Source organism: Peromyscus californicus, unplaced genomic scaffold (genome assembly GCF_007827085.1).
Source record: "Peromyscus californicus insignis strain IS unplaced genomic scaffold, ASM782708v3 Scaffold_19__1_contigs__length_69161282, whole genome shotgun sequence".
In the NCBI taxonomy this organism is placed as follows: domain Eukaryota; kingdom Metazoa; phylum Chordata; class Mammalia; order Rodentia; family Cricetidae; genus Peromyscus; species Peromyscus californicus.
Window position 1 is genome coordinate 53,149,325 of NW_026294491.1, and position 13,993 is coordinate 53,163,317.

Consider the following 13,993-nt stretch of genomic DNA (forward strand, 5'->3'; position numbering starts at 1 on the left):
CAGCTTTGTACTTATCCAAATAGAGGAGAGATGAGGTGGCTGAAGTTCAAAGGTCCTTCAGTGTGCTCGGGGATGAGTAACAGGACAGTCCCTCCCCCACATCAAAGTCTGCGGATGCTCAACTCCTCGCATAAAATAGTGGCCTTTGCATGTAACCTACCTGCATCCTTCCATGTGCTGTGAGTCATCTTACAGCATCTCACACAATGTGAGCCCTATGAAAACGAGGAGGATAGCACGTGTTCGGTACTGACACCGATCAGAGACCTAACTACATGCTCGCTTTTCACTCTTATTTTTTATTTCATGCATGAGGAGGCAAGAGGCTTAGAAATATTGCTCATGGATCAGCAAGTAAGGAAAGCCAGGATTGAAATCCCCCCTTGTGTGATTCCAAATTTCTATTATTCATTTACAATTGGCATGGTAGAAAAATATATTATATTTAAAAAATGTTTTTGATACGAATAGAATTCTATCACTTTCCTTCTCCCTTTGATCCTCAAGAACCTCCCAGCTACCCTTCCTTGAAACTCTTCCACACACCTAACTCTCAAGTTGATAGTCTCCTTTTCTTTATTATCGCTATATGCAAATATATGTATGTGTATGCACAAATACATATAAATACAACCTGCTGAGTCCATTTTTGTTGTTGGTGTGCATATGGTTTCAGGGCTGACCGCTCTGCATTAGACAACTAATGAGGGGCTCATTTCTAGGAGCAGCTAATTCTCCTTTTCCCAGAAGTCAACAGTTGCCAATAGTTCTTTATCTAGGGTTATGACCCCATGAAATTTCCCTCTTCCACGTTAACATATTCATTGATATTGCCATTGTTCCGGTCTTGTTTATGTAGCCATTTCTAGGAGAGACTGTTTCACAGCAGACTTTCTGATATTCTGGCCTGTAACAATCTTTTTCCCCCCTTTTATTCTTCTCTCATACATTACACCCTGTTTTAGTTAAGGTTTCTATTGCTGTGACAAAACACCATGACCAAAAAATCAAGTTAGGGAGGAAAGGGTTTATTTGGTTTACATTTCTAGATCATAGCCCATCTTTGGAAGTGAGAACAGGAAGTCAAGCAGGGCTGGAACCTGGAGGCAGGAACTGATGCAAAGGCCATGGAGGGGAGCTGATTACTGGCTTCCTCAGCCTGCCTTCTTATAGAACCCAGGACTACCACCAACAACAGTCTGGGCCTTTCCCCATTGATCACTAATTGAAAAAATGCCTTACAGTTGGATCTCATGGAGGCATAGTCTCAACTGAGGCTCCTTCCTCCCTGATGACTCTAGCTTGTGTCAAGTTGACACACATGACCAGCCAGCATGCATCCTGACTGATGCTTCCCTTCCCTCCGTTCTTCCCAGTCCTTTCCCCAACCCTCCTCTCCCCTAGATCCACTCCTGCACTTCCCTTTAAAAAAAAAAGGCCCTCCCAGGGATATCAGCTGAAATGGCATAACAATTACAGTAAGACTAGGCACAAACCGTCATATCAAGGCTGGATGAGGTCACCTAGTAGGATGGAAGGGGTCCCAAGAGACCTCCCCCCATTTCTACTGTTAGGAGTCCCACAAGAACACCCAGCTATACAACCATAACATATATGCAGAGGACCTAGCTCAGACCCGTACAGGGTCTGTGAGTGTCGCTTCAGTCTCTGTGAGCCCCTGTGAGCCCTGCTTAGTTGATTCTGTGGGCCGTGTTCTCCTGGTGTCCTTGACCCCTCTGGCTCCTGCAATCCTTCCTTCCTCCCTTCTGTGGGGTTCCCCTGGCTCCATCTAGTATTTGGCTGCGGATCTCTGCATCTGCTCCCATCAGCTGCTGGATGATGCCTCCCTGATAACAACTGGGCAGGCACCAATCTATGAGTATAGCAAAAATATTATTAGTAATCATTTCACTGAAAAAGTATTTTCCCAGTCACGTTTGGTTCTGTCCTGGATCTCTGGGCTGTTCAGCTTCTGTTTCCTGGCCCTCCAGACAGTGTCAGGCATGGGCTCCCTCTTGTGGCATGGGCCTTAATTTGGACCAGTCATTGGTTGGCCACTCCTTAAAGTTCTGTGCCACCATTGCCCCAGCATATCTTGGAGGCAGGTTGAAAGTTTTGTGGCCACTGCTGGAAGCCTTGCCTGCTATAGAAGAAGGCTGGGTCAGGCTCCATACTCCCCATTACTAGGAGTCTTCACTAGAGTCACCCTCAAATATTCCAGGGAGTTTCCACTGCACTAGGTTTCCACATTGCCCGCCCCCCCAGTGCCCCCAAGTCCAGTCACCTTTCCCAGTACCGGGCTCTTACAATGTCTCCACCCCTCTTCCATTGTATTCCCTGAGCCATAGATGCAGGAGCTATGCTGCAGATGTGTCCACTGGGGCTGGGCTTCCCATAATCTGTTGATGATCTCTGCATTGTTCCCAGATAGAGTTTTCGGTGACAGTCTCCATTTGCTGGAAAGAGAGATTTCTTTGATGAGGAGCAGCAGCTACACGTATCCGGGAAAGGTGCCTTGCACATCCTAGCTACATTCTTGATCCTCAGCTTCTTAAATCCAAGCTTGTGGAACCTATACACGTGAGGGCTGATGATACTTTTTTGGGAGGAAGATTTATTTATTTTTATATTTGTGAGCATGTGTGTGCATTCATGCATGCAAGGCTGTGTGTGTGTGTGTGTGTGTGTGTGTGTGTGTGTGTGTGTGTGTGCCTATACAAGCAGGCAGAAGCCAGAAGAGGGTATCAGATGGCCCCCTTATCACTCTCTGTCTTGTTCCTTCAGGGCAGGGTCCCTCCCTAAACCTGGGACTTAAGTTTTCTCACTTATGTTGGAGGCAGCAAGGCCAGGGATTCTCCTGTTTCAATCCTCCTTGGAGCTGGCGTTACCTGTTTGTTACATGGGTTCTGGGACCTGAACTCAGGTCCTCATGATTACACAGAAGGGGCTTTCAGCCACTGATCCATCAGTCCAGCCCCCCACCCCCACCCCCTTTTAATAAGAAAGAATAAGGAAATAAATTTTATTTCAAAAATTTATTATTATAGTGATATTGTTACAAGGTTTTAACAGACCAGGGAGTTAAATTGACCAATACTTTTGAGGCTTCAACAATTTAAAAACAAGTTAATAAACACAAAACTGGGTTTGGTTTTCACTCCATTCATAGGAGGGACTCTTCAGTACACAAATAGTAAAAACATAATTTCAATTAATATTTTTCCTAGGTAGGACTTCCCTATGCAGATCCGATAATCATACTCTTTAACTTTCTTTAAAGATTTAAGAAAAATAAATAGATCCATAAATAACTCATATAAATATAGGTTTTACCTGTTAAATAATAAAACTTCTGAGCCTTAAATTTTGTCTTCTTCAGAAAGAAATGTCAAAAGGTAGCTAATTCATTAAAATAACTTATGCCCCAAAGTTATCTCAGGACATATTAAATACATAAATAATTCAAAGTCAGCCATTTAAAGCAAACAAGAAGCAAACTGGCATCCCACTTAAACCCAATCCTTAAGGAAGGAGGAGCAGAATATTTTGACTCCACCTCTGAATCAGTATTACTTGCTGAGGATCAATCCCATGAACTGTTTTAAGAACACAAGTGAGTTTGCTGAGAAAGGTGGGCATTTCTTAGGGGCTGCATTCCTCAGGCCTGGGCTTAGGCCACGTGGCGGACAATGGAGGAAACGCAGGTGCAGCCCACGCCCACCAGCATCTTCTCCACCCGGAAGGTGAGGGGGCAGTTCTCAGGCTCCCTCCGCAGGACCAGGATCTCTTGCTGGATGAGAACAGAGTTCATGTGGTGGTCCAGCTTCCCCTCAGCATTGACACAGCGCTGGTGGCGGCACTGTGCCTCCCAGATCACGGGAGGGTATCTCTCAGGGTCCTCGTTGCGGCTATAGGGGAAACAGAAGCCAGGAGGAAAGTGAATTCTGGGTCAGCGGAAGGAAAAGCAGGAACGGGGGGTGAGGGGTGGGGGGGGGGGGAGGAGGAAGAGCATTAGGATGACAAAGAAGAGCACTGCAAAATCGCTGCCCTTACTTTGAAGAACTTGGGGTTGCTCTTCACCCCTCCCCTCTTCCACCCCTTCCTTCCCCCTTCCTCATCTCCTTCCTCTTTTCCAGTGATAAGGGTCAAACCCAGTGTCTTCCACGAGACAGATACCCTTTCTGTCACTGAACTATACTCCCAGCTGAGCAAACTTGGATCTTAAAGTTCATGAAGTATTTTAGAAGAATGTCTTGAAAGATAAACAAATAAGCTAAAGACCACTGCGAGGACTGACGCAACATAAAAGGTACATTTTAGGGTACATTTGACTTATGGGAAGAGATTAAAGGATGAATCATCAAGGACTCAGGTGGCTGTTCGCCTGACTCGGTGAAACTGGCCTTTGAAGGAGGGAATGCGCCAGAATTCTTTTCGAGACCACTTCATGAGATGGAGCCCAAAGGTTACATGAAAACCTGGGAACAAAGACCAAAGGCCCCTTATATAAACTCTCCCCTATCACCTTATAAGATCTGAATAAGTAGTTCACTTAGACTTTTGAACTGATTGAACTACCTTTAGTATTGGGGAAAGGGGAAAAGAAGAAATCCTACAGATGAGTGAATCTAAAGGTTTCTTGCCACTGAAACTTATTCATATAAACTCAAATGATCAAAGTACTTTTGTACTGATGCCTTTATGGGGTCGAAGCGCTATATGCCAAAGACATGTCCAGTATAAAGAAGAAGAAATGCTCAACATGATAGTTCCTCTACCAGGATGCAAGTTTTGACTTTCCATGTCTTCTTCAGGACAGGCACAGAAATACCTAATTAATTTTTAATTACTTTCAGCAAACCTCCTCAGTTGTAGCTTTGGTAGAGGAAACATAATGCTCTATGATAAATGTTCTGATTTCCAAAAAGTCAACTATTGACTTGAGCACTCATAAATGCTAGAATCACGGTTATTAATCTGTAGTGATAGGGAAAAATGCAGGCATTTTTATGCTCTGGGGTAAATTAATGCTCTGGGGTAAGTGTCCAGATTTCCAAAAATTCAAAAAGAGACTAGCTCTCACAGGTGCTAGAATCATAGTTATTAATTTAGGTTGATTTTTGGCATTAGTGACAACTCTAACACGTTAGGGTGAAGTGTCCCCTGCTCGAGCCAAGAAGTCTGTAGAAGGAAACTTGGAGAACCATTGCTGAGCACAGTGGTCCTTCTAGGTCCCTGATGATTCTGAGAGGGAAAATAAGAAATCATGCTCAGGGCATGTGTGATGAATCGGAGAGTAGAAAAACACAGATTTTTTTTTTTTGTTTGGAGTCCTTACGTACTGGAGAGTCCAGGGCGAAGTGGATCGGTTGAGGTAGTCTGAGGGCCTTCTGGAACTCACTTTCGGGCTAAGAGAGTTAAGGACTTTCAGGTTGACCTTCACATTCTGGAGTAAGTTCTTGCCCTCAGTGTTTGGACATCCTGAACTTTGTGGGATAGGTATCCCTGCCTTCACTCCAGCCTCCAGGCTCAGCAGCAGCAACAGCAACAGAGACTGAAAGGGAAAACAGAATGATGGGGGACTGGATTAGAGTATGGGTTTTGCTGACAAATTCATTATGATGGAGTATATAGCTAACTATGTTCTGGAAAGATCTATACTGCAATTTAAAACATTTTAAATTAAAAAATTCTTAAGATGACCAAAATCATCCTCAAAGCATAGAACTTCTTTAATTTTTAATCTGTTTTCTACATCCCTCTTGTGACTGAGGACAAGCATGCCGTGTTTTAAACGGCAGTGGTTTTAGAAAAAGTGTCAAGTCATCTCGTCAGCCTGCTGGCTCATGATGAGTCAACAGGACAAAAAATGACCTTGATTTTCCAGGAGGACATGTCCTTCTGCACTGGTGTTTGCACCTGGAAGGAGAGGATTGTAGAAATCCTACGTGACATCAGCATCCATGTTAGAATTAGAAACAGTCTTTGCTCACTGGCTGCCTTGCAGATAAAAACTGGATCTTCCTATGTCTTCTTAGGTATATGTTCTGGTTGTTCTAAACTTTGCATACATTGATTCTATCATGAGAATCCGATTTCAGGACATATTTTTGAAGTGAAGTATTTAAAAAATATAAAGCTTTATTCGGAAACAGAGTTATACATGCATCTAATTAGAATCAAATGGTTTGAATGTACTAAGACTTCGGTATAAAACAATGGAAACAATAGTTGCTTCCAAAGCTTTCAAATCTGCAAGAACAGAACTTTTGACAGACACTCTTTCTCACTGCACAGCATCATGTGACAGTTCTTATGTGGGTTAGTGCCATCACAACTGTCTTTCAGTTTTAACCTCATCTTACTGATGCTTATCAGTTCTTGAAAATGCTCTATAATGATTTAGGCATCTACCAAAGGTTTCATTTCTAGTTCTACATGCACAGATTCATGGACCTCCACAGTTAGAGTCCAGCGTTTTACAGCATGTGCAGCAACATGACCTGGTTTCAGTCAACAAGAGCCTTGTACATTAGTACAGCACTCACCACAGATGGAGTTCTCCCGGGACTCATGGTCGCTGGTTCTGATCAGCTGGTGCTGGATGAGCTCGTGCCTGGTGTGAGGTGGATGAAGCGTAGCGCGCCCTTCTCTCTTTTTATAGGGTTTTGCGCCTTCTGTGGTCACTTACGTTGAGAGTGGGTTGGGGGGTGACACCATTTGGGTAAAGATTCCATCCTCAAACGAGGTCAGACAGACACCCTCTTATGACGAGCAGGGCATCATCTGTCTCAAAGGTAGATGGAAAGGGCAGAAGTTCACTGTGCGAGGAAGCATCACTTGCTGGGAGCTGAGTAGAGGTGCTTTGCTATGGTTCGGCATCCTGTGTGTATGAATATATCTGAAGCTGCTGCAGAGATGTGCTCCATCTTATTAGTGTGTGGGGAAATCGAAGCTTGAACGTTGTCTGACTTGATCTTTCTCCTTTTCCTACCAGATTCCCTGGCCAGAGAACATCCCAGAAAACACTCAAGGTCTTGCCATATAAACAGACAAATAAAATAAAAAATTCACAAGGATGGAATGCATTTTATTTAACTGAGTACAGCAACCGCTTTTCTTGGATGTCCCTTCTGGGCAACGAACAATCACAGAGTCCAGTTAGTTCTTAGGAAGCAGCTAGAGACATGAGGTTTACTAGTGAAGACATGGCTGCCAGATGTTATCAAGAAACTTGTTAATACTTGCTGCTTTGTGGTTTAGTCTCATGCCTTTCTTTTAGGAGGAGGGGACAGAAATCGAAGCATTAGGGGCTGAGTAGACGAAGGAAAGAAGGTATTCAAAATAGAGATGGAGACTGAAGAAAGACAATGGAGAAACTGAGGCACTGGGGAGTCGAGACTAGGAACACAGAGTAGGGATGGGAAGGAAAGAAGGAAAGAGCTCTCATGCTCTCTCCTCTCAGTGAGATGACCTTTGTCTTCAGGACCTTGAGAAGAGTTTCTCTTTAGGAATAGAAGATGAGGACAAGATAGTGAATGTGGGGGTCATTAGGTCATTAGATATAGATGTCATCTACATGTCAATTTTCTCTACCTGAGAATGAGGTAAGCCATGTCTCTTCAGCTTCTGTCTCACATTCAGCACAAATATGAGGCAAACCAGCAGCTCCCGTTCAGTAGCTAGAGCATCCAGTCCATCTGTGATCATGCTGGTCTCAGCAGTTGGCAGCAGCTCTCACATCATTCTCCTCTCTCCAGGCCTTTTGCTGGTCCCAAACTCAGACTTTTCCCTGTTTGGACCAAGTTTGCTATTCTGACACTTCTAATGCCCCTGAAAGGATGCTCATTGCACATCTTTGTGCTTTTTTCTCTCATTCTCTTCCCTCCTGAAGGAGACACATGAACTCCTTAGCCCTTGAGTTAGGATTGTAGTTTGGACAAACTTCTCTTCTAGCCTCACTCTTACCATGATCCATGTTAGGGTTTTTGGGGTCCTGGTTTTCTATCTGTCCTCCTTCTACAACTTATACACCTTTTGTTAAAGTACAGCCTTGGCAATGTCCTTTCCCACATATATTGATTGTCTTGTAGGATCCTGTTTACATAGTCCTTCTAGCTGGGAATAGCATCACTGGAATGAACATCCTACCACATTGCTACTTTATACCCCCTCTCTTGCCTTTGGTTTCATTGGATACTGCACTTAATTCACCTTTGAAAAGTATGCTGCAGACATGTGTATTTCTGGTTTTGGATTGTACTGTAATTGTAAGGCTAATATGTCATTAATTTCTGTAAGTTTCATTATATATAATATAACCTTTTACATAACACAGGTCTTCATGGATTACTTTCTTTTCACTTGTCTCATTTTGATAAGTAGCTGCATGTTCCTCTTAAACTGTGTATTGTTTGCTTCCTGACTTCCTTGCTAGATTGAGCTACCTGAACACGGGTAGCTCTTTTGTTAATCCTTGCATATGATTTAGTAAATAGCAAGTGAGCTTTTTTATTGACTGACAATATGAAACATTATGTCAGAAATTTTAGGATCTTCCTTCTTGTTGCTATCTGGCAAGGATGAGCTGGAGGGGAAGGAATATGCTTACTGCTAATTCCATTGGTTGATGGTGAAGGGGAAGCTCTAAACCATCCTCCCACTCCAGTGTCCTGTGCTAGTGAAATCCAGCCTATGTACTGGCCATTGCGATGACAATCCTTGCCTTAAAATAAAGGGAAGTTGGAGAAGCAATATCAGTTTTCATGATAGTGTTATTTAGACATAGTGATCAGAACTGGTTGTGCCTGGCTTTGAGAAGAACTCCTTAGAGGAGCAGTTGGGAACACAGAGGCTGCACACAAAAGGATGGGGTTCTGTGCTTGCTGTTCCCTCAGAACTGGTTCTGAGCCTTCAGGGGTAGAAAGAATACCAGAGTGAGAGTTAGTGTGCTGGGAACAACAGAGGGTTCAGTATCTTTATTTTCACTGTGGCTCTGCCTTCTAAAGACTTATTTTGTCTTTTTGAAGGCTTAATGTTTTGCTTTGTAAAATGAGGGTTTGTCTCAATTGTTGATGGTGGTTGATTTTTTGCAGAAAGAAAATAGTAGTGAATAAAACAGCAGTCATTAGGAATGATGATTTTGCTCAGGAGTGGTCTTCAAGTTGATCAGTCTTGCTTCTCTAAAGACAAAACAGCAGCTATGATGTTGGGGAGCCATGAGTTGCAGGGACCAGGGCTGAGTGTGGGAGGGTATGTAACAGGCACCTGCTAGCAGTCGAGTGGTGTTTGAAGGGAAGAAATGTTTGTTGGTGTCTTGAAATTATTAGGCCATTAAACGGTATTATTTTCTGGATATAACAGAGAATAGTACAAAGTGTAAGGGAAAATTCTTACTTTTGTAAACAGGATAGAATAGCTCTTGTGTTCATGTGGTGAAAAATTAAGACATTGCTAAAAATACAAAGCAAAAACCAATTTTTGTTTCTTTCTCAGATGGCAGGGTTATCATTGAGAAACTATTGTTTTACTAATTAGTATTCTGTAGCCCTTTTCAGGAAAAGCAACAATCATACTGGTCTGTATCAAGGAGGGATTTCACAGTTTTAAGTGGTTAACGTACATCCCAATTTAAATAGACGATGGCTGTTTGAGCAGGTGGGTGCCGTTAGGTTTAAAGCTGTGTGCATCACTGTATAAGGCTCCTTTTCTATTGATTTTGTGTAACACATAGAGAAAACAGTCCTGGAAAGAATGTTCCTGGGTCCTAAATGTAGGGGCTTCCACTATTAAGATGCCACACCTGAACCAGGGACAATCCCCAACAGACACTTAAAGACATGATGAAAAGAGAAGAGTGTATCTGTGATATTGACCACATGGAGGGCTTTGTGGAATTGATCAAGCTAGGATTTTATTGAGGCCTACATTTTGCCTCAGTTTTAACCATAGTTGTGCTTCTGAGGACTGCTCTGGAACAATGCTGGGATGGGAAGCCCCAGGAATGGGTACCAGGTTTTTCTGGAGTCCCTGGTGGAAGAAAGTGCCCTCCTCATGTCACACGGTGAATTGAGCATGATTAATAAGATGGCTACTTGAATTGAGCAGGCTGGTGCATGGGCTGTGTGTTTGAATGTTAGCATGTGGATGTATAAGCTGTGTGTGTGTGTGTGTGTGTGTGTGTGTGTGTGTGTGTGTGTGTGTGTGTGTGTGTGTGTGTGTGTGTGTGTGTATAGGGGCCTGAGGTGTGTGTTGAGAGTCTTCCTAGCTTTCTCCCCACTTTTTTCTTTTGAGGCAGAGATGCTGGTGCTTACAGATTGACTGGCCAGAGAGCTCTAGGGATCCCTCTGCCTTCTGTCTCTTTTCCACTACTTCCTCTAGCTAGGGTTGTAAAGGTTGTAAAGACTCAGTTTTATATAGATGCTAAAGCTCCAAACGCAGTTATTCATATGTAGCATGAATCTTAAAAGTTCTTATTAATAAAATCAAACCCGAGGCCAGTTATTGGAGTGAATACTGGAAGATCAGAGAGACAGAACGAGCCGCAGCTAACCTTCACCTGGACAACTTCTCAGCTGGTCTTGTTTCCTCAGACTGGAACTTCTGTGTCCTCATCCCAATGGCTCTCAGCTGAACTGCTGCTCGAAATCCTGAAGCTTAACCAGCCAAATGCTTGACCAGCCTAAATGCTGCTAGCCAAATGCTTCTAGTTCCTGGTCTTCACGCCTTATATACCTTTCTGCTTTCTACCACCATTCCCTGGGATTAAAGGCTCACTCCCTGGGATTAAAGGCGTGTGTCACCATGCCTGGCTCTTTCTAATGTGGCCTTGAACTCACAGAGATCCAGAGGGATTTCTGTCTCTGGAATGCTAGGATTAAAGGCGTGAGTGCCACCATTTTCTAGCCTCTGTATCTAGTGGCTGTTCTGTTCTCTGACCCCAGATAAATTTATTAGGGTACACAATATTTTGGGGAACACAATACCACCACATTCATATTTGCACGGCAGGTACTTATTGACTGAGCCATCTCTCCAGCCCCAGAAGCCCCTTCTACTATTCGGATTCTGTTTTTTCCACCATTAATCATTCTTCACTCTAGATAGCTCTTCTTCCCTGATGGAGAGCAGCTGTGAGAGGTGCTTCTGAGTACTTTCTTCCACTATTGGTCTTTGCCAGTTCCCTTTCCAAATATTGATCTCATTATTTTTATTTGATAGAATTGAGACCCTATGACTGAATAGCTCTGAAAATCAAACCTAACCTATGTGGCTAAAAATCATTTAGTATCCACTACATTACCCATGTAGAACCAGTGCCCTTAGCAAGCTCTCAACAGTACTCAGTGATTCTATCACCAGGACAATGGTGGCTTCTTGTAGCACTTCCTCTTTGCCAGCCCCAAAGCCCCGAGAATAATGCCTGGAACCTGAGTAAGAGAAGGAAGATGTGTCATGTCCCGTCATTTCAAAATGACCGCAACCTATCTGTTTCCCCAGTCTCTGCTTCAAAATCCAATCAAGCAGACCCTCCGAGCTTGTCAGTTTCTCCTCTGAGTAATGAGTATGAACCTCATGGAAACTAAGGCTCCTCTCTAGGTGAGTTTCTCACTGGTCTTTTACTGAAACATTGGTTTAAAGTGGGTCAGAAAACTTTCCATTTTTTTTTTCAACCAAGTACACTTAGAATTGGATACCTTTGTGTTAGCAGGTGCATGCAAATGGTTTGACTGGCGGGCCCCCACTTTGGTAATGCTGACTTCATTTGATACCCTAAGAATCAAGGTCAGCAACTGACTGGCTTTTCAAGTCTAAACGGATGTCACTGAAAAGTATAGTCTAAAATTAAGTAAGTAAACTAAACCACACACTGTGGTTGGATTATCTTTATTTTCAGCAATTTTGCAGTTAATATAGCGTAGGCAACCGCAGAAAATATTTAAAAAAGAAATATATAACACATCAACCTGGAAAATATTGTTTATAGGTATTCTGTTCTTTAAATAATATCAAGGATGCTGTGGTGAGGGAGTGGGTCTGAAACTGGAAAGATGGTCAAATTAATACCTTGAGTTTTAATTTCTGTGTTTCAAAATCTTTTGGGAGATTTAAGATGACGTGTTTACAAAAAAAATGTCAAGTATTAAAATTGTTGAATGTAGAAACAGAATCAAAAGTCCGAATCTGGAAGAGAAAAGCAAAGACACAGTCCACAAGGGCAACATATCCGTATGTCTTTGAGCCTCCTGGAATCCGAAGAGAAGAGAAATGCACTCAGATATATTACCAGAAAGGAAGACGTTAACAAGCACCTTACTTTCTCTAGCAGTGATTTTTGGAATAAAAATTTGGCACTTACAAGAGATTCTGGATATTGCACTGGTTAAGAACATGTTTTTGGCTTTAGACATTCCTAAGATTGGGTCCCAGCTCTATCTACCTTAGCGACTGTGAGCCGCTGAGGACATCAGCTCACTTGCATGTGCATGCCCGTTTTTCTGCTTCTGAAGTGAAACTAACAACAGAATTTGCATGATGGGCACGTGGTTGCAAGAGATAAACTCCTCTCTATGGTCTGACATGGATTCAGTGCTCAATGGGTGTGGATAAGCTATTAATGTTTATAGATACGTCAGGCATAAAAATCTGCCAAAGAACTCTAAGGAAAGAGGGTCTGCAAGTTTGAGAAATACCAGGTGTCTGGTACTCTCCATTGTGTATTCCTAAGGGGATTTTAAGGCTTTAGGCTTCCACGTGGTCCAGATGAACTAGACTTTCACTGAACAAATGTTTTTTTGAGAGGCTATTACAAGCGAAGCATGGCTCTGTATTCTGGGGATACAGCAGGGCACAGCCTACAAGCCTAAGGCTGGCTTTGGAAGAGTAGACATTCAGGGTAATGGAGACCCCTTATTCTATTCTGTGCTCACTGTACTGCTTGCTGATCACTTAGTGAAATAGACGTGTTGGGTAGATGACCTGGAAAACAATGGCCCTGGATAGCAGACATAAGCATTTCTAGTGACAGAAAGGGACAGTCCCTGCTACAAATGACGAAGTTGTTCTTTTGATTTGCATATCATTGCACTGACAATAAATGGAGTCCACAGTTTGCTTGTGCTTAACTTAATCCAGAATTCTGCATGCATCTACATTTTGTTTATCCTGTGTCTGTCTGTCCTTCTTTTCTTCCTTCCTTCCTTCCTTCCTTCCTTCCTTCCTTCCTTCCTTCCTTCCTATCTGAGAAGACAGGCTCATTCAGGGTGGTAAGGTGATAGTGTGTCTGCCTATCTATGTCCCATACCGACCACATGTGTTCACATTGTTACAGTTTTCATATGAAATGTCCCTCACAGATTCATGTCTTGAACACTTGGGCCGCAGTTCGTAGTGGTAGTTAGGGAAGTACTAGAAACTTTAGTAGATAGGTTATTGAGGGGTGGGTTTGGGCTGTCTGTCTTGTCCCAGGTTCCTCTCATCCTCACTCTGCTTCTTGTCTATCATGCAGTGAGGAAGGTAATCTGCCACATTCTCTCACAGCTGCAATGTCCTCCCTAAGTCCATGGGTCCAAGAGTCATTATTGGAACCCTGTGAAACCATGGCACAAAATAATCATTCCCCCCACATACAGGAGAGAGAGAGAGAGAGAGAGAGAGAGAGAGAGAGAGAGAGAGAGAGAGAGAGAGAGAGAGAGAGATTACTCATGCATAATTTTAAGTCTTAGAAAAAAGTTTTGGAGTGTACCTCTTGTTAGGATCATTTTAAGTTTTTAGAAACAACATAGTATTTATTATAATACTGCTTTGTAACCATTTTCTCTCCCTATAGTGTATTCTAATATTTCCACCTAACACACAATCTATTTCTCTCCTCTCTCTGTCTCCCCTACTCTCTCTGTGATGTGTGTGTGTGTGTGTGTGTGTGTGTGTGTGTGTGTGTGTGTGTGTGTGTGTATCTATCTGTCTGTCTTTCTACTTAACATCTTGAGGAATG

At 42.9% G+C, this 13,993-nt stretch overlaps 1 protein-coding gene across 1 annotated transcript; it reads right to left on the bottom strand.

The window, feature by feature from the left end:
• Nucleotides 1-3,670: 3,670 nt before the first annotated feature.
• Il17a (interleukin 17A) lies at nt 3,671-6,575 on the bottom strand. The gene is made up of 3 exons (XM_052743961.1): nt 6,549-6,575; nt 5,343-5,554; nt 3,671-3,908 (listed from the first exon to the last, which is right to left on the bottom strand). Exons 1-3 carry the CDS (start codon nt 6,573-6,575, stop codon nt 3,671-3,673), a joined length of 477 nt encoding a protein of 158 aa, XP_052599921.1.
• Between the last annotated feature and the right edge of the window lie 7,418 nt (nt 6,576-13,993).